Here is a 27,869-nt window from a genome sequence, read left to right as displayed (position 1 = left end):
TCTTTCTTTCTGATCTTTACTCAAGGGGGTTAAGAAGCTATCTAGAACAAAGCTACCCCTAGAACTCACCATGATGAGCTCACTTTGATAAATGCATCCTAAGGTCCAGCCACATGACAAGTACCTCTCCCATAAAAGCTACAATCCTTACTATTAGCTTCAATCAAGTAGTGCTTCCAAGTAAGCTGCTTCCCTCTAATACTGTACCTTCGTAGCTCTTGAAAGATTCAAAAAGCTCCACCAGAGACTGGGTACCAAGCTGCTCATGGTATTTAGAAGCAACTTGCACACAGAGCTGTAGGTTTTGCCTAATGTTGGCTGACAGCATGGCACGCAAACACTCCACAGAGTCTTCAACTGAGAGAGAGCCAAAGAAGTTCACAAGCCACTGCAGAGAGAAAGAAGTCCTACTCAGTAACTTATACAGGATTTCACTGACTTCTAAAATATGGCAACTAGCCAGAGTTTCTATCCCAGCTACTAGAGAGAAATCTTCCATGCACTAAGACCAAAGACTTAAAAAGAAACACACTCACCATCTTTATAACTACAAAAATGCAGTTTGGAAGTAAGATTTGAAATGCCCACCTGGGAAACTGAGGTCAGATTTAAGCCATCAAAAGCATGGATTACGGTTTAATCATTAACTGGACAAATGTTCTTGAATCACAGCTATGTGTGCTACTTTGGTACCTACAAGTCATCTTATAGCAGGTGTAGGGATTTTAACAGCTACAGAAGTGCTAACGAGTGTTCACTTTACTTAAGCTTTCACTTTCTTACTCTGTACAACAGACTTACCTCAGGATTCAAGAGGTGAGTATGAACGACAGCACGCTTGATATCGTAGAGATCCGTGTAGTGTTCCAAAGCTCGCTGGAGCAAGCCTGCCTTTTCACACAACTGGGCAATATGAGCACGATCATAGTGTGTAAACATTTGGTTTCCAAGAATGGCATCTGCAACCTAGGAGGTTACATGTCATATTCAGACTGTCAGAGAATCACAGGAGCTCAGCCTAAAAGTTGTTGAAAAGTCACAGCAGTGACTCATTAGTAGTCTTCGATGTTGCTAAACTACTTATAGGTATCAGTATCAGACATCATGTTCTTGTGCAAGCCTACTACTGTCTCTCCTTCACTTTTTGGAGGAACTAGGTTAAGAGGTCTTACCTGTGGGGCATGAATCAAATTCATTTCCAGGAGACGAGTCTGAAGGTGGCCTTCTGCAGGGCGGTTATTTTTCAGGGCATCCAACAGAAAGGATGTGCACTGCTGAATAAGACTGTTCTCCATGAACACATCCACAATCTGTTGAGATTGGTCAAGTTAGAGGAGGGGGTCTATATACACACATGCACATTTATCTGTATATACTAATGGCCTGGCCAGAAGGTTAGAAAGGCAGCTCATCACAGCACCTAGCATGCTGTATTCCCTTTGTTTTCATAGGATTACTACCATGCTAATAGAGAGACAAGTTTCACGCTTTGTTTTCTTTTTCTCTAGAATGTAAGAAGCACATTACTTTGAGCTATTATGCCAGATTTTACCACCCACTCTACTTAGTTTTAACACAGCATACAAATCCCATCCCCTCTCTCTTGTGCGGACAGTTGCTACAAGAAAAGCTAAGACTTTTCTAAGTAGCTTCAATTATTTAATAATGCAAATTGTTGCCTTATTTCTCTGTCCATTTAACCAGAAGTGGCCACTGGCAGCCAGCACTCAACTTATTTGTGTTTGGTTTATTTGTTTGTCTTCCTGTAAACTGTCTGCATGGGAAGAGTTAATGTATGCTCTATTAAAGCCAACAGTAGGACAGTTACACCCTATAGCTTAGGCTAAGACTGTGGCAGATTCACTATCAATATTACAGTAATAAGCCAGAAAGCTTCCACAAGAACTTGAGAGCACACTTGCCTCTAAAGACTTACACTAACCAAACTTGACTACAGTAGTTTGGTCACTTTCCTAACCAAGCCAACTGGAGACATGAACTGGCCTTACCAGTCCCCAGAATGGTACTATGCTATTAGCTCTGTCTAGAAAGAGACCAGTACTCTTGTTGTAGGCATCACCTGGTTAATGTTAGCCAGTGGCTCCTCATCCTGTACCAGCATCTGAGAGAACTGCAGGCCTTGCTCTGGACTGACTCTCATCACACTTCTCAGTAAGAAGATCCAGTCTGGGGTATAGCCAACCTAGAGATTTCAGAAACAGTCATGCATGTCTGGGAAGCTTTACACACCTTTAAAGCCTTCAGATTCTTTAGTATAGGAACTATGAACTGCTGTGAGGTTGCCATGCCCATCCCCCATCTTCCAGGAATTCTCAGACAAAAGCATTGCTTGTCTGTTGACACAGAAATTCAGTATTCACCTACCTAGTAACTGAACTTGTGCCAGGGCATTTCTCTTGCTAGGTAAGAAAACTGCTAGGAAGAAATCTTTCAACAGTCTTAAGGCACTATCTATCAAGTAAGGTCCTAAACTTACAAGTGGACATCAGGCAAATTATTTTGTAATCTGTCCAAAAAAAAAAAAAAAAAAAAAAAAGAGTCTTATGAATTTAGGAAGAATCTTATCTTTATTCTCTAGAATAAGCTTGAGCCAAGTCCATTAATTTGATAGTTCATGAAGTTCTGGATGTTCTGAATTTAATTTTTTGCAGACTACTCAGACCTTAGTCATACACTATGATTTGCACTATGACAATGAAGAAAACACTGTTTCTCAATCTTACCTACTTATCAGTTTTAAGTGACAGGAATCAAACTTATCTCATGGAAGATAGCTTGAGAATGTACACATTAAACATAAGATAGAGTCTAGCAGTTTGTGATAAACAACTTTACCTTTTTAGCATACAGCACTATTTTCTGGAATTGACCAGTTTCAGCAAAGCACTGAATCACTTTGTTTGGCACATTAGCACGAAGATAGACACTGAGTGCAAGGGTTGGGTCAGCTGTCTTCACCAAGTCTCCCAGCTCCTCTGAGCACTCCAGCTGAAGTCAGAAGTGGTATTTCGTCAAGCAGAAGAATTCAGAGATGTAGTATCAACAAAAGTATTGTTCGCACTCAATTGTTACAAAGGCAACAGAATTAAGCTAGTGTCATAATCGAGCCTACCTTGTCTTCCTTCAGCCACTTCTCCAGAAGCTGCTTGCGGCCCTGCTGTAGGACAGGGCGACAGAGCTCCAGAGACTCAAACTTGTTCAGCTGTCCCTGGTCAAGCAATATTCCAAAGTACTGGAGCAGAGGAGAGGCCTGCCCAGGCTGAGCTGGTACACTCTGGAACTTCCTGATCGTATCACTGGTACGTAGAATTCCCTGAAGAGGCACAAGATAGAGAGAAGCAATGTTTAATTAGTGAAGGCTGAATAGTATTAGTCAAAACACAGATGTTAAGCTATACACTGAAGCATCTACTCTTAAGCCTTCAGGGTGGACATCTTCAAGCCAATGACATTCTAGCAAGAAGTCACCGGCCAAAGTCTATGGCTGGAAAAAGTATAGCAGATGCTCCTTTATGGGATACAGGAGAGTATATTAGTCAGAACAACCACCAAACTGCAGAGAACTAAGGCTAGTATTGCAGCACTTTAGTTTTTGAATGTCAAGTACTGAAATGCAAGTGAGCTAAGCAAGTCCACTAAGCTAAGGCAAATCCCCATGACTTCTAAGCTTTACCTTTGGAGTCACTTACCTTTGGTGCAGATGCAGCTACTTTAGCAGCATCTGCATAGCTTCCTTGAGCAAACAGTGTGTTGAACTTTCTGGCAAATAATTCCTCTGCCCCAGCTAGATTACTACGTATAGCCATACGCAGTCCCAAGTCAGGATTCTGGAGAACATTCGTAGCATAGTTCACTATGTTGTCTTCCTCAACACATACAGAAAGCACCTGGAAAGGACAAAAGACATATTGAGGAGTACTGTCCTTTCCACAACTACTATGAAATATAGCAACCAAATGACTATGCAGCCCATCAGTGAAGTAGTAGATTATTAAAAAAACCCAAGCTCCTCCCCAAGCAGTTCTGTACTAGGAGAGGTTAAAAACTGACTAATCAAATAGTTACTTCCTCCCTTCCACGATGTTTGTTGCATCAAGTCACTCATTAGGTTTGTTACATTACATCTGAGCTTTAGAAGGCTCAAAACCAGAACGCTCAATTTGTTACCTGTCCTTTTTTGTTCACACCAATAATGCCTGAGGTAGGTTCATGAGGAGCTGTGACAAAGATAGTATCAGCACTAATACGGTTCATGTAGATGCACACTCCAGACTCCAAGTCATACATGTGAATATATCCATACTTCGTGATCAGGTAGATAACACCATGCTTAATTCCAATCTGCCAAAAGATGAGTTTTTATTAGTCAAGACTAAGACTGTAACAGTTAAGACAACTGCCTTCAGCCTAGTCACAAGACAGTACTGCAGTGACATGCCTTTGCACTGACACTAAGAACAAATATAGCTTCAGGCTTCTTCCTTACAGACTCAAAGCAATGAACAGCTTTGCTGGCCATTTGGAGCCATAGCTCCACTGAATAGAGAGGTTGAAGGGAAATTAAAATTCATCTGCAGCAAAGGACATACTCCTCATCCTAATGAGCCAGGCTGAGGGAGGAAGTTTGGGCATAATTAGCATTCTAGTCTGGGTATGTCAGTACAAGTTTCTGTTCAGAAATGTTAATGACATAATCCCACTCTCTTCCAACAAGGCCTACCCGAAGCACCAGCAGAACCTAAACCACGCTCAGCTACTGAGTACTCCAGTTTACCTGTCCAGTCACTTAAACTGGGGAGGCTTTCAAGACAAAATGGTCTTCAAAGAAGTACTTTCACTTTGGAACAAGTCTTCAGACATTTTGTTAATTAAGCCTCAAGCTGAAGTACAGAGCCACATGAATCCTTCCCATGTAGACAGCTTGCTTTGTTTACCTTAGTTTTAGGCATCTCTTGTTTCATTTATGGAGCTGGTCTATTGGACTGGTCAGCCACGGTTTGGTAGGTGTTCTGTTGGGGCTTTTTTTTTTTTTAAATACAACCTTAAGTTAATACATCTGGACAAATACTGAAACAGCCTACATATTTGTGTTTGAGTTACTGTTTTAATGTCTAGGCTACCTCCCACAAATCTATTAACACCCCTCCCAGAACTAGGAGGAATGACAGCAAAGCGCTAGTAGAAAGCATTCTTTATAAGAGAGATGGCAGCTACTTGTCAGGCTATAAAGTTGATTTTTTGGGGGGTCAAACGTTTACCTGCATTGCCACTGGAAAGTCTGTCTGTGCCTCAGGTGGGAAAAACACATCAACAGCTTTCTTAACAAATGGCTGATTTCCAGTAGCTGGCTGACCTACTTCAATTATGTGTAGCTAGGAAGAAAAGAGTACATGTCACAAGGTTGCCTGCAAGTACAGCCACATGAAAGAAGTCATCCACCACACTTGGCTGATGAATGTCTGCCCAATCCTGAACCAACAGTCTGGGGAGCTGTGCTCCAGATATTTATCAGAGGGACAAGTTTTCCAGAACTTGATAAAGTAAAAACCAGGAAAAACTAAAAAACACAACAAACAAAAACCAAACAACAAAAAACACCCCACCACACCCATGCTTTCTATGAAAGCAGACTGTATTTCTATTCAAGACAACTTGTTCAAGAAGTTTTGAGTGACACTTGTCAATTCGTCAATAATTTGTGCAGGACAAGACTAGAAAGCTCAAGCCATTTTAGTGTTACCTCAGCTCTTTACAGACTGCTCAGCAGTTGTAGCATATTCAACTGCTACTGAATTCCAGTATCATTTTGATGCGAACAATGTACCTACAGCACTAAGGTTTATCTAGGCTCTTTCTGTACTGGATTCAAGACATAAGAGGCTGCTTAATGACCTAACTTTATACGCACAAAATACCACGTGGGACTAAACTGATGCTTTAACACCCTGAGCTCAGTTCTCATTGCATCTGCATTTGTACTTATGTCTAAGTTTCACCCAAGCAACTCAGACTTTTCACAGTTTCTATCCTATTGAAAGAAAGCCTTTTGATACTGACCAAATATGCTGCACACATGGTTCCCAAGCTGTTCTTCAGAGAAGATACACTAAACGTGGGATCACTGAAGTTCTGTTAGTACTGAGTTCTGCTACAGCAGAACAGGAACATAGTTGCAGACTTTACCTTGCCCCCTGCAGGACTCCTCACGGCAAAACAGAAGAGGGTAGAAGGTTTGGCATTTCCCTCTATTTTGAATTCTGCAAAAGCTGCTGCGTGGCCCTCTATAGGTTGGGAGACTTTTCTGTCAACCGAGTACAGCTGCATTGCACCAACCACACGATTTTGCTAGAAGAAAGAAGAAAGGTCAGCTTTTAGAGATAAGATTTCAAATGTTTATAGCAAGACCTTTGGGACAGTAAACTAAAAAGCAGCAAATACCTCTCATCCCCTCCTCCACCACTTTAATCGCATTAAAGGTCAGGTTATTCCTACACAAAATGTATTTTTGATCTACAGAAACCAAAGTTAAGAAACTACACCAGCTATTAAGTGAAGTCGGGCCACGGCTCTCCCCATCATTTTCATAGCATGCTATTTCCAGGTAACTTACCTGTGCTGAAATTCCTATCAGCAGCAGCCATTTTTGGTGTTCATCTGTTCTGTAATTGATGATTTGGCAGCCTGCAAGACTAGCATGCCTGTCAAACATCTTTTGGGGTTGCGATTCTCCCTCCATGCTCCAGTGGTAGACTGCTGTCTCTGTCACCAAGGCAACTGTATTCACAGATATCCATTTCCAGAAGATCACTTCCTCTGCCATCGTGTGGGCTTTCATTTTACTTTTCATCTCAATGTTAAAGATCTGAAGTGTTTTCCCAGCTAGTATGACAAAACCCAAGAAACATCATAGATAGATTACCACAATGGCCGTCCTGTAGTCCATCTATTTACAACCACCCTGTTTAACCCCCTACACAAGTGATGTTACAGACAGGGCTAGTGTCCCGTCACATCTGAGTCTCCTTTGATACTTGACTCTCAAACAGAATCCCCTCCCCACCCCCAACACCTCTACCATCCCTGAAGCAAAAAAGTCTACTTCTTCTGGTCACTTACACGGACATTCCAACAACTGACAAGTATAGACATTTTAATTAACTGTAAGCTGTAGTTAAAAGCCAGTCTAAGCTACAGAGCTTGTGTAAACTCTGGTTTAGGTAGCAGCACTGGTATAGCAAGTTATAGGTGTCTAGCAGATGTCATTCAGTATAATTAATAGATAGAATGGCTCCAGTTTGTGGCAATTTAGTAGCTGCTGTAGATGACCTGGACTGAGTCCAACAGCATGACAGTTGCAACAGCTCTTGAGATAGCCAAAGACCACAGCTTCCATTCTATTTTTCTGTTGAATGAACTGCACACTTAACTAGGAGATGGATGGACTCTGTGCAACAGTAATACAACAAGTGCCTATTGAAGAGGCCAGTCAAAAGTTCAGAAAGATTATAGAAAGGTTTGGAGCTTTAGTTCCAGTTCAGGTTACTACTTCATGATTTAGGTAACTATATTGCAGGTTTAAGCTTAGACTTTAGTATCCCTTTTAACTACCAGAAGCAGCTAGTAAGGGTAGACTTAAAACTAATGTTAACCAAACCAACCTATAAAGAATAAGGAACCCTATTCCTTTCAGGAAGTCAAAGTGATGTTTTACTTCACTGCAGATGAGACAACTCAGCTCTAGGAACATTGTTTTCTGTTCACAAGACACCCACTCAGACTGCTAGAGTATTGGCTTGTAATGCTGTTATTTCTATCCGCATTTCAGAAGTGTTTTCCCTGCTAGTAACACTTCTGACTGTCAAACTGGTAGATGTTCCTTCTACTGGGAAGTTTTGACAGATGAAGGCTGCTGGCCACTGAGGAATCATTTTCAAGAGATACTAACCCCAAGTTAATATGTATCTCGGACTGCTCTATAACATTTTAGCATAACTTATACAGTAAATTGATCATATTAGTTTAATGCAGTGCCAAGAGACAACACAGGACTTCAGAGCTACCACATGCAGCATTTATGCTCCCTGGATTAACTGCATAAAGAACTGTTAATCTGATCAACTAGTTCCTAGGACAGCTTGCTAGCTTTCCTGGGACCCAAAGCAGCCTGTTTCTGACCACCTTGCTCTGCACATGTAGTTACTGTATTATACAAATGCAATAAGCCCAGGCCTTACACCAGCTGTAAAGTGAGAGTTGAAAACAGCTTATTTACTGTATTGGACAACAATTTGTCCAGCAGTGGACTGGTGCTTTAAAGGGATCAATTTTGGAACTTTCACAGTGTGCACCCTTGCATGCAGAAGGCAGACAAGTAGTTCTGGAAGGGCTCTAGTCACCATCTAAACAGGAATACCAGTATGTGCATACAGAAACTGCTCTCAAAGTCACTCATCCTGAAAAGGAAGCAGGATGTTCTTCCTAGTTTTAAGAACATAGAAGAAACCAATAAGCTACTAAAATGAGCTAAAAGCTCATGCTTGTCTATTTTCTAGACTAAATTTGACTGCTGTGTTACAGTTGGAAACGGCTTTAGAAACTTCATCAAGCAGCTAGCTCTGGATGTTGGGTGCCACAGGAGCCATAGCAATACAATTTCTTAAGTGTGGCAACATAAATTCAAACTTCAGAACTCTAAACTGTAATTAAACTAAAAAAAAAAAATATCTGTTATTTGGATTAAGAAAGAACAGAACCTGCTATAAAATCATAGTGAGGGCTAGTGTGAGTTTCAGTCTTATATCTACTTAAACACTTTCTTAGGCCAAGACCTGAGACAAAAAGCCAGACTCTTGCGTAGGTTTTTCTGATCAAGCTCCAGAATGATCAGCCTACTTAGACTGTTCTCTACAGGTGTAGTCAAGTAAGCAGGTTTGTTTTTTGAACACTGGCATGAGAATTTACATTTCAGTTCACTAGAGCATGAAGTTTCTCCATTCCACAAAGAATGGAAGCACCCCGAGTGCTGCATTCTCCACTTACACCAACTGGGGAGTACTCTCAGTACAGAGCAAAGCAAGAGAATCATGAACACAAGGACAAAGCATAAATCTTGGTACACCAGGAGAATGCCACATGCAATACAGAAATGAAATTGTGCATACTGTATTTCAGTTTAAAATCAAGAACCATTTCATTTCTTTTTCTGAGGGTGGGTTTGTATGTTTATTGCTCAATAATCCTCAGATTATGAGCAACTCCCAATCACGGCACACTGAGTGACAATATGCAGCAGTTTTGACTACCGGAGGCTCAATCAGCAGGGAAAGTCTGGAGTGACAGCCTGACTTAAACCACATCTTCAGTGCAGTTCACTGTAGTTCTGCTGGTTATTGTGGGTAACAACATATTGGTTAGGTAGCTCTATTCATACTCTTTTCTACCCAACCCTTTGGTCATTAGATTATTGATAGAAGAGATCATTAAGATCTACAGAGACCTGACAACACAACTTTGCATGTCAATGTGACATCATTCACTCAACCTTATCTGTTCAGAGGACAAACTTACTCACTCTGTATGGACAGAACAACACTCCTTTTGAGCAGGTCTTAACACTGGGAAGAATAAAGCTATATTCTTCAAAGTTGATGACAATCCATTTAGTTAGTAGGTTAGTTTTAAAACCAGATGATATAGTTTCCTTTTAAAAGCTAGATGAAGCTCTGCTAGTGTAGAGAACGCACTTTCCTTGCCAATATGGTTTGTTTAAAGGGGTCCAAGATTAAGGACAATGAACTCTTAACAGATCTGAAATTATTTTTTCATTGTTACCTCTACCCACACCCCAGGTAAGGCAGTCCTTTGCAAGATGTATAAGCACCTTAGCTGAATCACAGATTCAGCTGAAGTCAAACACTAACACATTAGTTTTCCCCTAATGTCAGTATAAGCCTGAGATCAAAGACAAGAAGTTACAGGTTTTGTGCCAGTTCTGAAGACAGTTATTTCTTGGACCCCTAAGTAATTTCACCATGATTTTTCACAATAAAACACACACTTAGGCAGAAATGAATAGCACACATGACATGCTAGCAGAGGTCTCTCATAAAAATATTGCAACTTGGTTTTGTCTATCAACTGTACTTCCAGCAAATATATATACACACACACAAACATTAAGAGCACACTCTTCTCCTTCACTTGGTACAGTCAATAGTCAAAGCAGCCAAATGGTTAGCAACAAGCCAATGGAGAATGTTTTCACTATAATACCAGTTGAGGATTAAGATCCCCCACCTGGCTATGAAGTGAACTGTCAAATGGCTATCTTAAAATTCAGTACTTTTTATGAGATTAGACCATTCTGTACTACCAAACATGAAATGTCATGACAAAGTTCACTCACCATCTGTTTAGATAAGATGCAGGAAGAAAAGTACACAGTCAGTAACAGTTATTGAGATTAAATATCAGAAGTCGGTCATTTAAGAAAAGAGCCAGGGATGTATTAAAAATTATTTCTTTGAGCTCAGAGTGCTACTTAGAGGCAGTATCAAACCACAGGTACTGGTAAGCAGAGGCCTTCTATCTGCAAGATCTCACGATTGCCAAACTTAACATGCTTGTACATTCAGTCCTTCACATTTACTGGCCATCCTTATGACATTTTGTTGGTATCCAGTAAGCTCTTCAGAGCTACAAGAAAGAGCCAGGACCGAGCAGAGTAATTATGGCTTTACACCCCTATTCATCTTTACAAGTGTCCATTACATTTACAACACCTGTTTAAAGGGAAAGTATACCATATGTTGACCTGGTCCTCAGTGAGGATAGGAGGCTGCAGTGCCAAGCCCAAGCATCTCACACCTACTTGGAGGCAAATTATCCAAAGATTACTGAAAAATCCACTGCCAAAAATACAGCATGCAAGTTCAGCCAAGAATTCTTGTCCTCATATACATTCTTCTTAGAAAATTTATATAAATCTTAAGAGCATACATAAGCAGTAATACAGGTAAACAATAGGTTTCATACTGCAATAATAAAGGGTTACTCACCTTTTAGCGCAATTACTTTAGAAGCTGGATTCATGATGGCACTTTCGGCAGAAATTGGACGTCTGATGGGTGTTGTTGGATCGCTCATGTCAATTATCACTACTTGTGCCTGCTCTCCCACTTTCTCCCTGATGCAGATGAACTTGTCAGATTCCATTGTTAGGGTACTGAATCCAATGTTTGCTGGGTTAATGCCCAAATTTTGGAGCTAGAAAGACAGAAGAGTGCTTTATTATTCTTTCCATGTTGAAGGTCTAACCCAAGCCTCTCTGTCTAAAGTCTCCTCCAGAAGGAAATACAAGACTGGCATATTTCTCTGACAAGAGTGTGTATTATGGAACTAGGATTTATCTTCTGATTCTCTTTGTCCATAGGTAAAGAAGTACACAATTCTCAGTATTCAAGTCCTAAAGACATTCCAAAGTTGTGCTATTGATGCAAACTAAAAGGAGTTTTAACTTAAGCATTTATTGCTTAACCTGGTTCTAGTAATATGATAGGCTGTATACTATCAGTAGCATCATTATTCCAGATTTAGCAAGGCTGGTAAACTTGATATTAAAAACCTATTAAGTGGCAGAACTACAATGTACAGCATCAGTGGGTCTTACAGAAAGAACCAATTACCCTTATGCAATCCACTCTTAGCAACATTATGGACTGAAGTCTACATAGCAGGTCTCAGATTGCCTATTTTTACAAGTGGACTTGTTCATCTTGCTTCTTAGAATCTAATTCTTACCAGTGAAAGCGAAGAAAGATGTGTTAAAATAATCAGACATTCCACTGCTCCTTGCCCAAGACATCATGCCATTTGGCTCAACAACAAAGGCAGGGATTCCAGCCTCATGTCCAACTCTCCAAACATAACTTGTGCTCAATCATATGACAGTAGGTACAAAGCAGTTACTCTTAATGCAACTTAAAGTCATTTTGTGCCACTGAATAGACTGTCCTAGAAGATGGCTATTTCTCACTTTCATCCTTTTGTGTTAACTTTGTTTGCATTCACTTCCAATTTCAGGTTAACAGGAGGAGGTGGCAGTGAATGAATATCACTGTTTCAATCGGTCTGCAGTAAATCAGATTTACCTATGCAGCACACCCCAGCTTGGTACGTATGCAAGCTGCATTTTACGTAACAGTAACTGTGACAAGCCTGAGCACCTGCTTTATGCCCCAGAGCAACGCCTTTCAAGCAGAGGAACTGTATCAGCTTCACTGAAGCTTCTTAAGGGATTAAACTATACTGCTTTTCAGTGCACTGCAAGTGAAAAAGTGACTGCCCTCAGGGAGACAGGATAGACACTACCACCAGCATCGCTAAGTTGTTAGACTCCTTTGATACATACCACCAGGACTGTCATACAATAGACTAAACCCCTTGGGCAACAAGTCCCATAATGGTGTCACAAACACTGTTTTAGTGTTTTGATCTGGCTGATCACGGCTTGTTACAGCTTCGGTAAAGCTACTCACTAAATCATAAATTGGGTATGTAATGGAGATACCTAGAAGTGTGGTGTGTCAGGACTGTGCCCAAGAATGCATCGGGAATTGTTTATTTTCTGTTCAGCTTACTAATGAAGAGCTATTCAGCTCAGTAACTGCTGATCTCGACATACTCAAGTTTCAGTAATGCAATACAAGCCAAATGTATGCACGTGTAAAAAGACATTTACTCCCTCCCACAAATGTCTCTCAGCAAAATTGAGACCCATTCAGCTAACACCTCACTTTATAGGTAAATACTTCAATATACACACTAGTAAACTTCAGTAGATGCCGTTCATTCCAACAGAGAATCAAAGTTTAGGCACAAGAACATCAGAAGCTACTTGCAACTAGAGTTTTGAAAACAAGTGCACTAGGCATGCAGCTATTACAGGCTTCTGTGTCAGTAAGGAAAGAAGTTTCCCTATCAAGACAACTCACACACTTTTCAAATGTAATGCAGAAAGTTTTAGTACCCAATAAACATGCAAGTTGTAGCTCCATCAACTTCTGTGACCTTGAACAACAGAGGAATAAATTATGGGCTCTTAATTCCATTGTTCTTGGTCACATGCTCTACACCAGAAAATGTTCACTTATTGTGACAAATTACACGTTCACATAGTAAACACTTGAGCACTTTAATGTTGAGCATGATCCGAGTCCATCTACCAATAGAGTATAGTCCATTCTAAGAGACTGATTAAGTGTCACAAGAGTGGTCGAGAGATTTAACTGCAGCATAGCTAAGTCCCTAACTTGATTTAATTAATCCAAACTCAGATGTATTTCCAGAGTACTGAAGTAGAAACACAGCCTCTTCGAGGTCTCCTCTCAATTACTGTGCTTCAGTTTGACCTTACTCTTCAAGAGACAGCCCCTTGCCACTTCATTCTGCAAGGTGAGAATCTTGAGGCAGAGCCGTGAGGCAAAGTCTAGTTCAGCTTTAAGCCCAAGGTTATTCACTCCAAAATCTGGTCCATGCTGAAGAATAACACTTTGGGTATCTTCACTAAGATAAGTAAGATCTTGCATCAAGTTCTGGTATTAAGATTTCCTGGTTTAACTGTTATAAAATCTAGCAAAGCTTTCAAAAAACATAATGTTAAATTACACACGAGTATCCCTGCCATCCTTATTATTAGGGAAGTCAGTCACATCTTTTAAAGGCAAAATGTCAGTACTTCCTCAAGGATGGTCATGTGAATACTGCAAGCCTCAGTGAATGATGACAATGCTTCACATTTTAGCAGTCTGAAAACACTGAAGACTGTTCCTGCCATCAGGGGAGTGATAAGTATCCTCATCTGATCATACGTGCTCTTATAACACGCAAGCAGTGTTAAGAGGCATATTCCTTATGACTATGCATAAGAACATGAGTGGAACCCCTTTACCACCAAATAAAGGGACATTAGCCAGCATTGCTTCTATCCTGGATGGGACAAACCTGCCAAGACAATTGGGACTCTGTTGTTCTAAAGCACCTTCAGCCCTTCCTCAAGCACGGAATTAAGAAAACTTTATTACAGGAGGTAGCAAGCATTTAGCTATACATGTTAAAAGGCCTCAGGTGAAGGTGCTACGGGTCATTACTGAAGTTTGTATATATCAACTAGAGATTTTGCAGTTTATTTTCATAAAGGAGTAAACATCAGGCCACTCAATTGCTACTAAATTTTCATTTTTTATTATGCTTCTTAGGCAAGCAGGACTCTCAAACTAAGGTTGCCTTCTTCTGAAAAGAAGGATTCAGTATTACAAAGTCATTCCAGAGACGTTTACTATGGGGATAGCCTCCTTCCATGATTTTACCCCACACTTTACTTTTGGGTAATCCAGTTAAACCCTACCAAGCACCCCCACATAGGTTACTGTAAGCCTCACTGTAGAAGCAAGGATAACATTCTGTTCTACACGTAACAGCCTAATGCCTCTCCCACCCTTTCACGCCCTAATGCCCATTATCTACATGTACAGTGTAGAACTATCTTCACTATGAGGCTGAATGAAACAGATACCAAAGATTTTTGCTTCATAGATATGTAGTATTACTGCAGGCTGGATTAGATACCAAACTTACTTTTAAACATCTTATAGACACAGAGAAGCTACTGACATGGTAAAGATTAACCTGTGATGTATTATTTGATTCTTAAACCTGAATGAAGACACACAGGTCCTATACTTAGGATGAAATAAAACTATTAATCTGAGATTTAGTCTTTCCCCATTCTACTTTACTGATATAGTACCATTTGCTAAGAAATTGAGTTGACATGTTTTTACACAAGAGTTCTACTAAATATTGGGCTTTCTAATGGATTTCCCTTTCTGTGAAGTGCAGTGATCCAGACTGAGCCAGCACAGACCAACTCAGACACTGATACTACCAGTCTTCAAACTAAGTCCATTTCTCTAATGGGAAGTACTTAAGCCTAACTTACTGTCTGTTCAATACTGACACTCCAATACTTGGGACATACACCAGTTAAAGGCTGGAGTCAGAAGAACTCTGGAATTTAAGATCCTTCCAGGGTTCAATAAATATCCCATTTCAGCTTAATGCCACACAGCTCTAGTAGAAATGCTTTTTAGAGGTGATCAACTATTGTTTTTTAAGCCCATTAGAAAAGACTAAGGCTTGGACAGAGGCTATAAGTATCCAAATATTAAAAACTGCCTGCTAAAAGCTCCGTAAGCATCTATCATTTTAAGCATAATACAAACCAAGAACACAGTCATACAGTTTCTCAGAACTCTTTTACTCATGTGACCATATAAAGTTATAATCATGCTCAATAAGATCTGCATATAGTTGTTGGACACCCCCTCTCAACTGCCCACCCTCACCTCATCTCCTGCTATAGTTCCCATCTCGACAGGTGATGGACATCAAGGAAGTATACAAGAGCTGAAACATGCAAGACCACCAGCTCACAGGTTGTAGCTGCAGTTGCAATTAGGCTTTCATCTTAAGTGACAGTTACTCCCTACACAAAAATCTGTTCTTGTACATCTGTGATGAGGATTAGATCATCTATTGAACGAGTCTCCCTACCACATGCAGGGTACTTTTCAATCCAGCGAGCAAATATGGTCTCTTCAACACTAAATAGCTGAATCAAGTAATGATATTTAGCCCTACCTTTTGAATACAAGTCCAAAAAGTCATTTACAGCTTGCAAATATCCTGAGTGTTTTTAAGTCCACATGTCTAACCAAAGCGAAATCATGAAAGCCATTACACTTCAGCTCAGTCATGCCTATTGCACAACAGATAGTAATTCCTAACAAGACATCTCAGGCTATCTAAATGGAAAGCATTTTTGTTCAGAAAATGACAGAAGTAAATCTACATCCTTTATGTTTAAAACCAGGATACCTTAGCTTCTCAGTGCTCCACCAACATGCATAAAACTTCTGCATCAAGAGCATGTCACGCACACAAGTTTTCACATTAGTTGGCTGTGCTCAAGAGCCTGTATTAGTTATTCAACAGAAAGCAGAACCTTGCCTACAGATCCATGTGTCAATCCATCTAAGGGATGAAGCCCGCAACCTAGGAACCTGAGACTTTGTATAAGCCACAGCTTTCTCTGCAGGCAAGCAGAGATTTTTGCTAGTGAAAACTGAAAAAAGCTCAACAGGGGAAAAAGACAAGCTTTTAAGGGCAAACCAATGACCAAGTACAGGAAAAGTTTAATTTTAGATCAAGAACACTTTGTACACTGAATTCCAGTAGTATGGCTTCCAGTCTATGTACCAGTATATTTAGTCTTTTTACAGCATTTCCATTGTAAACTACAATCCCCTTGGAAGAGTTCAGTCTGGTAAATAATTTATAATGCACTGCTCCAACAAAAGCACTGGAGTTAAGAACCTGATTAAATCACAGTAGCTTAAGTAGTGTGTACTAGTACTTCACCATAGCAGAGCTGGCATAGTTTGTACTGCTGCTGCAGCTGGTCAGCCATCAGACAGATAAAAACCAAGTCCTTATCTTAAGTCCCATAGCAAGGGAGGGGAATAACTATGATATCCCCCGTGGGAAGAATGAGTAAGATGCAAGTTCTTTATGAATTTGTGAAGACTCATAGCTACAGAGTTCACATCTAAAAACCAACTGTTCAATTGCATTAAATGGAGCTAAACAAACAGTAAGACTGGAGTTCATTCTCAGCTCGACTACTACATCAAGACTTGATTATCTTTCTTTTACTGCAGCTACTCTCCATCTTTCAGCTCACATGCTCACATAGGACTTGAATGTACAAGCTATAACAACTTCAAATTTAACATGCACTGTGACTGGCAGTCACTCCTCCTGCACAGGCTTGGAGCTACAGTTCAGTCAGAAGGTTGATCAACATAGAGCAAAACGAGCTCTGCAAGGAATGTAAACAGTCTGCTGATCTCTAGTACTCCTCCATTTTTACGTGGACGATTGCTGTTTCACTTCACACTATCATTTATCCACTCCCAGCTAGCGAGAGTGGGAGAAAAAGAGTTCAGTATTTAGCACTGCAACTTATGTTTAGTTTCTCTGGAGAGCACTCTCTGCATGCTTCAGTTCTTCTTTTAGTAAAGCACATATAACCATCTTGGGAAGACTCTGAACTTAAGTGAAATAATGTCTCATCAGCAATAGGCTGAATTTGGAATTGAGTAGTTATAGCGCTAACAGCTATTCTAACTACCTAAGGCATATAAAGCTATATAAACAGTACACAAATTGACTTAAGGTACAGAAAGATTTAATGTAGGATCACTGAAACACACCACAATTATAAGGAATTGTAACTTTTTTGGATTTAACATCATAAAGCAGCATACTAGAGCTGTCACACTAATTTTAACTATGACAATTTAATTGTAGCCAAGCCAATTTCTTGGAAGTAATGTGGGGAAAAAAAGAGATTAAGCTGATAAAGCTAAATATGGGTGATAGTGAAGCATTATGAAGAGGAGTGAAGGCCTAATCGTTAATTCCCTACCAGCCAACAATAAGCAGCATGAATGATTTATTCATGACTCTAGATGTTTACAACACATAACATTAAGTTAGAGCTGATAAAACTGTACTGCAGATATCCAGTCAGAGCAAATGCTACCAGTTCCCACATTCCTTCTGATTTCCCTCCCCATTTATCCCACCATGTAAAGACAACTGCAGAAGCAGCACTGAGGAGGCTGACTGCATTCCTATGCCCAGCTACTACTAGTCTCAATTTCTCTTTAGTAGAGTACTGCTTTGGAGCTACTGCACTCAAATTAGGGGGAGAAGCAGGAAAGAGTGAATCCTGATGAAGAGTTTGGTCCTACATGTTAGTGGCAGGGCTCCCAAGGTTTCGGTTTCCCCTGCTCCTCTCTGCAGCCGCCATGCTGGGGAGAAGTCCCTCAAGCACAGGTTTAGTCCTTCCAGTAAGATGAAATTATTCAAGAGCAAAAGCAGGTGGTAGCAAAAAATAGAATATGACTTCAGTACAAATCCCTTGAGAAGTTGCTAGCCCCCCACCCAAAACAGAAGTACTATAACGCTAATACTTGCAGTGTTACAAGAGACACACCACTAGCCATCATAGAAACAGCCATTTAATATGCAAAGCAGCACATTACATCTACGACATATTAGAGGGTGATGTTCTCTCACATTATATAGACCAAATACAATCAGCAGGATTGGTTACATTTGCTAGTTTTAAATTGTAAGAACTATATGCTTCTTTCTAAAGAGAGTCCGACATCAGAAACGCTTTGATCCCAAGTGTCTTACTCGGACAGCTGTACTGTAGCTCTTCGGAATTCATTCGAGGTTACTACAATCATTGCTATATGGGACATTGCAGGGCGGGGAGAGAAGTGACAGTGTAGTTCTTCACTATGCTAAACTCTTAACCCATGACAACCCATGAGGAGGCAGGTGTGTCTGCTCCCTTGAGCACAGAGATTAGACATTTCTGGAGTTCAGCAGCCCTACTGCCATTTTTCAGGCTAGGGCTCCTTCTGGAGTGACCGAGACAGTCCTTCCAGTCGAGCAGAACACTTCCAAAAAGGAGCTGGAAGTGGCAATAGCCATTTCCCAAGCTGAAATGCTGGCAGTGGCACACAGTCCACGCTGATGGATGACACCCAGTTCATATTTTGAAATGGATGCCTGATTTGACAGAAAGGGGCGGTACAGAGGCAGAAGGATGACTTGCCAAGTCCACTTCCTGCTCTCTCATTCATTTAGCAAATTCCTTTAATTCCTGCCTTAAACTGCATGCTGAGAGACCGCTGTTCTCTCACTCCATTTACAACCCTCCCTCACCACCAGCTCACAAGGAAACAGATAAACCGGTTTGTCTGTGCTGCATCCATTAGTCATGGATCTTTTCCAACGCTGGCATTATGGTTTTCACAGGCTATTAAGAACAGAACTATGTCATTTTTAGGGAGGATTTTTTTTAATATTGTTATGTTTGGAAGGAGGGACGGAGACTGTGCAGCTTCCAAGTCCAAATGGTTTCTTGCACCTCATCTCACCAATTTCCTCCCAGCTCGCAGCTGCACAGAGAGAGGTTCCCAGGAACCTCCGCGATCCGGAGGCTGATGGTCGTTTAGGCGAGAGAGGAAAAACCTCGATCCCTCAGCAAGATTAAGGCGCCCACCCGAGCTGAGGATGGGGAGCCCCCACGGTCCCCGGGACGAGCAGCCCGGCCCCGGCCCGGCGCCTCCCCCTCCCCGGAGCGGGAGGTCCCTCGGGCGGCGAGTGACTCTGCACAAATCGCGGCCGCTCCGCACGCCGCGGAGAGGCAGCCCGGGGATGGATGCACGGACGGAGGCGGCAGCCCGGGAGCCCGCACCGGGGGCGGCCTCGGCCCCGCGCGCCTTCCCGCGGCGCCCAGCGGGACGGTGGCCCCGCACCCGGAGGGGAGGGAAGGAGGGGATCCCCCCGCCACAGCGGCCGCAGGAGGCGCGCCCGCGGCCTGGCCCCCGTCCCCTCCCCTCAGCGCACCCCCATCCCGGCTAGGCCGCGGCCCCCCGTCTCTGAGGGACAGGGTGAGGCAGAGGAGGGGGAGCCCCGTCTCTGCGCCTCCACCGCCCCCCTCCGCTCACCTGGAAATGCTCCTGGAAGCGAATGGGCAGTATCTGGGCCATGGCTGGGGGCGAGCTCCCCGGGGCAGGGGCGCGGGGCAGGGGCCGGCGGTGGCAGCGGGGCAGGCGCCACTGCACCCCACACGGCGGCGGGGAGGAGAGGGGAGGAGAGGAGGGGAGAGGAGGGGAAAGGAGGGGAGGGGAGGGGGAGGCGGCGCAGGCGCAGTGCCCTCGCGGGGATGGCGCCCCGGCGGGCTCGCCTCCCCTTTCTGCCTCAGCTCGGCCGCTCACTCCGGAGGCGGGATCACTCCGCACCTCACCGGCCTGCCAGGGTCTCCTCAAATAGTCCCTCCCCGCGGCGCTTTTTCCCCCGCCCCATCGCCCCCGCCTCTCGCCCGCCCTCACCCCCCGCCGCCTTCCTCGCCCCCGCCGCCCCCCACTCCCGCTGAGTGGCAGGGCTAGGGAGGGGGCTCCGAGGGGAGGGGGGGGTCCCCCCGCCCCGGCCGCGGCCGGCGGAGAGGGGCGGGAGGAGTTGGCGGAGCCCGGGTATCCTTCCGCTGCTGCCACACGCACTCACGTGACCCGGCCCCCTCCCCGGCTCCTCACGGCGGGCGGCGGGTGGGCGCTGCGGCTGCTCACGGTCCTGCCCCGCCGTCCGCCTCACACGGACACCCCCCGCCCCCCCCCCCCCCCACCCCGAGCTCTTTCCCCGTCCCGCGGGTCCCTTCCCGCCGTTCCGCACAGCGAGGGCGGAGGTGCCGGGGGTGATGCTCCCCTCAGGGCTCCGGGGCTCCCGCCGTGGGTGAGGAGAAAGGCAGGGGGCTCCCCAGGCGCTGCCCCACTGCCTGGCTGCGGCCCTTGTTGGGCGCTGAAGGCTGGGAGCAGGCCTTGCTCCCGCGGCCTGCCCCAGCACCTGCCGTCGTGGCTGATCGTGGCAGAGAGCGGCTCTCCTCCTCCTCGGGGTGCACACCGGCTCGTCCTGGCCGCAGGGGAGCAGGGCACGGGTGGCCTTTGACAGTCATGGCCCCCGCTCCGGGCACAATGGCCAGGGCAGCCATTGCTTCTCAGTAGCACCCGGGAGCCCCAAGGGGCTCAGCTGGCGCTTGGGTCTGGCTCGGTCAGACGGCACGGCTGCCCACTGCCCTCGGCCCACCAACAGATCGTAGCACCGCGTTGGGCTTTGCTACCTACTGCTGTGCCCAAAGGTAGGTGAGGAGTTTTATGACCCATTATCAGGTCTGTTTGAAAAGCCATCCTGCTGTTCTGCCCTGTGGAATTTCTAAATGGAAATAGGGTTCCTTCCCCAGAGAGTTGACATCATAAATTGGAAAGTTATTGAATAACCAAGAAGTAGAGGGTCCAACATGCAAGAGGTATATCAACACCTTTTTTTTTTTTACCCTCACAGCTAGTCAGCCCATTAACGTCAGATGGGGGAGGTGAAGGTAACGTTACTGCTATTATGTTTCTCCTAAATTACAGTAATCCTTCGAGATGGAAACTGATTGCTGCGGTGTTGCTAGCTCCAGCAGTTTTATCCAGAGCATCGTGTTGTTCACATTTTCCCAGAGAGCCCAGCTCTGGGAAACACAAGATTACAGGAGAATCTCTGATTGAGTTTTTTATAAATGAGTTTTTCATGCTGTGGGTTGCAAAGAAAAGCTCAACAAGGGACCCCTGAAGACTCAAAACCAGAAGGCAGATTAAAACAATTCCAAATATATTACAATTTAAAACCTCATTATTTTTACTTAACCTCATTCATTTTTAATACGTGGAGCTGAGAATTACCGAAACTGGGTTAGGTTTCCAAAGGAATCGTAGGCACGGCTCTGCTGAGACACCTTGGTTCCTACTGGCGCACACAATCGCAGGTTGCAGCCACGGGGACCCCTTTGCCGTGCGTGGGAGACCTGAAGGTCTGCAGCCGGACTGAGGCAACCCGGAACAGCCCATTGAACAGGCGGGAAGGTGCTGGGACTGAGGTGCCGCTACAGCCCCGTCCCTCGGGAAACCTGGGATCTGTAGCTCTTCCCAGAGGACTCACGACTGCGGTTAGGCACCAAGGTCTGTTCTCCCAAAAGCAAGCCAGAATGGAGCTGAAGTGGAGACGACTTCTCTTTATATGGTCCCAAAAGGGGTTTGAGTAGCAGCTACTCCGTAGGTTTGTTAGTAGCAGTTTATTTACAGTGGGTTAGCTGTATCGGTTTCTAAACGAGGGCAAGTCAGCAGTGCTGCAGAGACAAGACCATCAGTGGGACGTCAGGACATGATCTGTCACCCATTTTGGTGTAATGAACTTGCTCTGTGTTTGCCTCTGTCAACTGCCCTCCTTGACAAGCACTTTATGGATGCTAATTACTTACATCCAGAGCTCCAATGGCTAGCTTTTGCTTTCTACTTTATAGCTAACTAGCTCTGTTTAAAAAAAATGAGCCACACTTATTTCACAAATTAAGTAGGACCTCTTAAGTGATGTACATAGTTATAGGATATATATTTTTATATCATTTATATGATTTATATTTTAAAGAAAATATATAATTAAAGAAAAGGAAAGAAACAACAGGTTTGAGACATTTTTATTAGCAAGAATTGCAAATGCACAAAAATCATTGTGTACTGTGTGCAGTCACTCTTAGTCTGGCACTAAACTGCTGACATGAACTAGAGACATCACTGCCTAAGGAAATCAAAGCTCTTTCAAAGTATAATTAAAATTAAAGGTCTGTTATATTTCTTCAATCCAGTTTTAATAATATAATGCTTCATGCCCACTCCCAGCTGGCCAAATCCTAATTACAACATCCCATAATTTCTGTGGTAAAAAAAGCATCTCACCTTATGTAGAAGTGCTTTGCCACACTTTTGTCTGCTAATGTCTTTCTCATTTGTACCTTCTTTACGCTGTTCTGTGTTTAAATATGTGTTCTTTTTAACACCTGGCTTTGCTGATCACAAGGGCTAGATCCTTCGCAAGCGTGATCAGCTCTGAAGAGCTAGCTCATAGTTGAAATTTTGACACAAATCAAAAAAATGGGAAAAGCATTTTGTCATCTTTTCTCCACTTCGCAAGTAGCTGAGCTTCCATAGCTAAAGAAACTGACCTCTGTACAGTCAGATGTGTGCATGGATGTTTTAACTGAGTCATTTAACCTTGTTTTCTATATTTAGTTTGGGATCTCTCAATGGAAAGGCATTACTGGCCTTTTTAAGGTATTTCTCCTACCATCTATAGCCTATTAAAAGGAAATGTAGAGGGTCTAAAGTCTCTAAATGTTCATTGCGCTAGTACCCCTCTGATTAGCTAACTGCTGCTCTCTTGCTTCCTTATAAAAGGCAGAGCCACAGCACTTAGCAGCTGAGAAGGGTGTAATCCCTAGCAATCCTTTAACAACACAAATGGAAAAGCTCCTGGTAAATGTTTCTCTATTTTTTCAAGGGTTGCTCTCCTCCAGATGTTTGGTTTTCTGGCTCCTCCTATGGATGGCAGCCTGATGCTCTTTTTCAGTATTTGAGAACAGCCCTGAGAAGACCTGCATTTTTGCCTTGGAGGGGCTGTTATTTACAAGGAAAAATGTTATATGTATTGTGCATGTTCCTAGTCTTCTTCCGACAGAATCGGCCACGGAAGTCTCACTGGAAAAGCAATGTGCACTTCTCTTAAGTGTTCCTCTCAGAGCCTTGCTCCACAACATCAGTTCAAATCACTGTTTAACTACAAAAGTGTTCCATTTGCAAATGTTTGGCCACTTTACTGTTTTGATAAAAAAAAAATAAAAAGGCACTAGCACATATTCTGGCCTATATGAGAAAGCATCCACTTGCTGACAGCAGGAGACCTGCCTGAGTGTGAACAAGTAGAGCTCCAAGTGACGGGGAGTCTGGGGGTTGGACTTGCACGTCCTTGTGGCTGACCACTACAAACTGCTGGAGAGCTGATGCGTGTGGCACGGCACTGAACGCAGAATGTTTGCTCTGCATCTGTTCCCAGCTGTAAGCTGACTGGCGCCGTCTGAGTGTCAATGTTTCGCCTAACAGATAAATGCAGACCTTAGGAACGCTGTATCAGCAGTCACAGCACGAAGACGTTGTGGTGCAGCAAAGACGGAGTGTCACAACAACTCCAAAAGTTCTGATTTGGTCTCTCACAGAGAAAATTGACATTTCATGCATTTCAAGGCCCTCACTGACTACCCTGTTTGCTTCAGGATCCAGTCTGAAATTGTATTCCTTGTTTTTCAAACCACACCCTCACTCCTTGGACTTCTTTCCAGCTTGTCTCCTGGAGACGGTGGAGCCCTCCCCTTTCCTCCCATCTGTCTCTTCCCTCTCTTTCCAACAGGCTCCTCTCTGGTGAGTCAAGAACTGTCTCCTCTCATCGTCTCCCATCCAGAACTGACTCCTTGTACATGTCCCACAGTCATTCTCCATTTCAGTGCAAAATTCCATTCAAATAATGTTGTTTTCCCCTGGAATTCAATTCACATTTTCCCATCTGTTCTTCTTATTGAATGCATAACTCTGGGTCATACAAAGCACTCTGAGGCTCTGGATGAGTTTCTTCTGTGGTTTTTATAAGTCATTGCGCAAGCTCCTGAGAACAGACTGGTAAAAATTGTAATGTTTTTGAAGAAATGATTTGAAATGTAAAGATTCTGTTGCAGAGTTGTTTAATATGTAACTGTTTAATGTTTAAATTGCCTCTAGTTCATTCTCTGGCAGGAGAATGTCATTGCACACACTTAGCATTTAAAGGAAATCCCCTGTTATGGGGGTGACATGTTCTTGATAAAGGTCACTTTATGAATTTAGTTTGGTATGTGAAGCCCCATCCTGTATTCCCTGTGCACAGAAAGCTCTGCTGGAGATGATAGATCCTTGTGGCATTTAATGTCAAAATGAATAGAAGTGTCTAGAGGCAGTAGCAGTGCAGGCTGGAGGCCTTTAGATTCCCCACAGAGCTAATGCCAGGATGATACATAATTTACATGTAACTTGCAAACAATATGCCTGTCTTTCCTCCCAGAAGCATTTCCACTTCTGTCTGTGTGCAGTGAGCTGACATTCGTGCTCTCTGTGCATTCATATAGTTGTTCGCTTCTTCTCTGGACACTTGCGTTCTCCAGGGTTTGCAGCACAGATGCTGAATTACTTGCACAGCAGTGTATCAGCTGAAATTGCAACTCCTCCAGCCCAGCCTTGTAAAAACCGAGGTCTACTGGTCAGCGACGCAAAGCCAAATAAAGGGCATGGGAGTCAACGTCTGTCTTCCAAATCATGACAGATGGGTCAGGGCTGCTTGCTACATCAACCTTTTTAGAAGCTGAATTCCTCCAGAATGTTTTCTCTGGCAGCTCATCCATCAAGTGGATAGAGAGTGAACGTGTTCTTTGAGACTACAACTAATGGAAAGAAATGAGGTAGCTAATATAAAACAAGTGTGCATCTATTGCTAATTTCACTAGTTCTGGAATGACAGAAACCAAGCTACACTTACAAATAGACCAAGTAAAAACTTAGTTTAAATGGTCTGAGTGGTTAAATACCATTTAGGAGCATAACTAGTAAGTGTGCATAAACAGGGTACAAGAATAAAAGGCTGGAAAGGACCTGAGGGGGGTCTTCTGGTTATTACCTCTGTCCTACAGCACGACTGAATGAGCCAATGTTTTCTAATTGCAGATTAATAGGGTGATTTGGGAAATGCTGAATATATTGACTGTTAGGGCCTTTTAGCTATTTCCTTTGAAATAGACCCTTGATAGGGAAACCTCAGTGTTCATTTTCTTAACATTATTATATTATCCAGGAAATAGAATAAAGCCAAGAAAAGCAGAAACCCCGTTACATTTTAGATTATAGTAGTAAACCATGCAGATGGTAAACAAACTTAATTTTCTATAGGGCCTTTACAATACATTTCCCCTTCTCTTAATCCTGGAAAGAAGCACTCTCTAAATTCATAAGCTATGAATTCCCCCCATCCCCAGAAGGAAACAAGTCTTCTATGACTATGCTTTCCCTATGTTTGCCTGTTTCCTTTTCCCCACCATAGCAAGTTTTGAGACTGTTGGCCAAATCCAGCCACATGTGATGGAGAGGAATAAGCTCAAAGATACTAGATTTCTGCGAGTTTCCTGAAAATAGGCAGCCAGAGAGTGGAGAGAAACTTTTTTTTTGAAGGAATGGCTGAAGTGGGAGTTCAGCCCTTACTGGCAAATCTGTGAAGCAGTCAACCCAAATCATGGAAAAAAAAATCTTTGACCAAGGTCTGCACCTTTTTTGTTCCCATTCTTTATGCCCACATTCCTGGTTTTGTATGAAGCTGTACCTTTGTCTGCATTAACTTTAAAGGTAGGTTCAGAAATCCCATCCTGAAAACACCATTATTTCCTGAACTATGTTCTCCCCTCAAAACCAAGTTTTTATTAGACCATGTAATGCTATTTTATGTAACACAAAGGCCCCATTTTTTTCCTATCAGCTTGTAGGATTTCAGGAAGCTGAAAATAAAAGTCACCCTAATTTTCTTACTCACTCTTGGCCTTCTCTGTCTTGTCTGAATTGTTTGTGGAACAGATTTTAATGGAAGTTCTCTGCATTTCATGGTTCTTAATGACGTATATAACCTGAACGTATCAGACTGGCTTTTCTGGAACTTCAGTCTTAACTAGGATTTCCAAGACCCAAACACAACACGAAGATGTTTCCCAGACAGATTCAACAACCGTACATGTTTGCTACCCTTTAGATTTTTGAGAAAATAACAAGCAAGATGGCCGAGCTAAAATAAAATACAGATAAACACAGACTTACATGCTCAAAGTCCACATAATGAAATGTCTAAATTACATTTAAAAAAATTCCTACCAGTGCTAGCAGAAGCAATACATAAGCACTTTTGCTACCCTGTCACTGGAATGAATTTAGATGACACAGGATTAAGATAGCTGTGCCCCTTTATGCCGGTGCTTTCGGTGTAACTGATACTGCTTGTATGAGGGATGTTAAATAAAGGGAGAAAACCTCTTGTGCAGAGGCAGCCTTAACAAGCACCAGAGGGAATTCACAATCCTATCTTTTTAGAGTATAGGTGATCTTCTTAGAAGTACCTATCTTTTTAGAAAGATCTTCCTGAATTTAAAGAGTATTTGGTACTTCCTACTTTTCTAAAGGCCTGAGAGGTGCCCTGCAACATGAAAAAGTGACAATTTTTGGCAAACTGTGCTGTTCCAGATATGTAGAATATCTTTAGCAAACGCAAAAATGAAAGGGGAAGCATACAAAGTGCTAGTTAAACCATTTATTTAGCATTTTGTGGTCACATTTCTTTGCAGATTTTTGGTCCTCATCATGGAAAAATGTGATCTAATAAAGTAATAATTTCAAAAAGAATGTGTGGAGGTCCAGTTATGCAGTAGCTTTTAGTTGCCTCCCCCTTCCTGCACCATGCAATACTGCATCCAGGAAGCAAAGGAATGATTTCTAGTCCCAGTGTCAGAGTTTTCCCTCTTCCATCCTAGCTCTCCACAAATCATTCGCTCTGACTCAGAGTCTAGTGTGAACATGTTTAAAATTCTGGATCGAGTAAGGCTCTGTAGCCAGAGCACATCAGAAGGCAGTCATCTTTGTGTGTTTCCATCCATTTCCATTTCATGAAGACTGAAACATAACTGTTAAGAATAATAAGCAGCTCTTCTTTTGTTTATTTGGTTATGCTGGAGGAGGAGAACTAAAGAATTGAAAGAAACAAGTTTAGTGTTAAGAAATAACCACTTTCACGGGCCCTCCCAAAGATCCTTAAATATCTGCATGTTTCTCTTCTAGCTCAGAATGTGACTGAGACAGCACATGATGTGTTGCCTGATGCAAGAACTATGTTCAGTTAATGCCTATTGCCAAGTTTGCATCTGCAAACAGGAGCTTGATTTGCTATGTTTGGGCTGTGACTGATCATACTCATTCACAAAGCGAGCGAACAAATGGCTGTATAAAAGTCTGGTAGAACACAGGAAACTGTGTTGAGCTTTTTGATCAATTATTCCAAAACAAGGATGGTCAAATATAGGCCATAGGATTACAACACAGCCTGAATCCGTCCTCATTTGTCATATAAAGTTAAACATCTTGGAATGGTCTGTCCTTTCCCAGTCCACCCACTCTTGTCAAAAAATGATGCAGTTGGATTTGCTGGTGATACCAAGATTCCGGTGA

The 27,869-nt window shown here is 42.8% G+C and overlaps 1 protein-coding gene across 5 annotated transcripts in view; it reads right to left on the bottom strand.

The window, feature by feature from the left end:
- CLTCL1 (clathrin heavy chain like 1) overlaps positions 1-19,847 on the bottom strand; it is a 37,233-nt gene extending 17,386 nt beyond the window's left edge. For 4 of the 5 annotated variants that reach the window (XR_012777790.1, XR_012777791.1, XM_075516559.1 and 1 more), the window contains exons 1-13: positions 19,674-19,847; positions 11,079-11,286; positions 6,632-6,900; positions 6,205-6,366; positions 5,280-5,393; positions 4,189-4,362; positions 3,711-3,908; positions 3,134-3,334; positions 2,857-3,009; positions 2,081-2,203; positions 1,173-1,310; positions 802-966; positions 208-388 (exon numbers count right to left, since the gene is read on the bottom strand). Coding sequence is in view for 3 of the 5 variants with exons in the window: in XM_075516559.1 (XP_075372674.1) it covers positions 208-388; positions 802-966; positions 1,173-1,310; positions 2,081-2,203; positions 2,857-3,009; positions 3,134-3,334; positions 3,711-3,908; positions 4,189-4,362; positions 5,280-5,393; positions 6,205-6,366; positions 6,632-6,900; positions 11,079-11,286; positions 19,674-19,715 (2,128 nt within the window). In the remaining 2 variants the exon portion in view is untranslated. The remainder of the gene's footprint in view (positions 1-207; positions 389-801; positions 967-1,172; positions 1,311-2,080; positions 2,204-2,856; positions 3,010-3,133; positions 3,335-3,710; positions 3,909-4,188; positions 4,363-5,279; positions 5,394-6,204; positions 6,367-6,631; positions 6,901-11,078; positions 11,287-19,673) is intronic. The other variant, XM_075516560.1, reaches the window with a different exon arrangement.
- Between the last annotated feature and the right edge of the window lie 8,022 nt (positions 19,848-27,869).

This window comes from Mycteria americana, chromosome 13, assembly GCF_035582795.1.
Source record: "Mycteria americana isolate JAX WOST 10 ecotype Jacksonville Zoo and Gardens chromosome 13, USCA_MyAme_1.0, whole genome shotgun sequence".
In the NCBI taxonomy this organism is placed as follows: Eukaryota; Metazoa; Chordata; class Aves; order Ciconiiformes; family Ciconiidae; genus Mycteria; species Mycteria americana.
The sequence above is the reverse complement of the archived record's forward strand: the minus strand, read 5'-3'. Positions and strand labels throughout refer to the sequence as shown.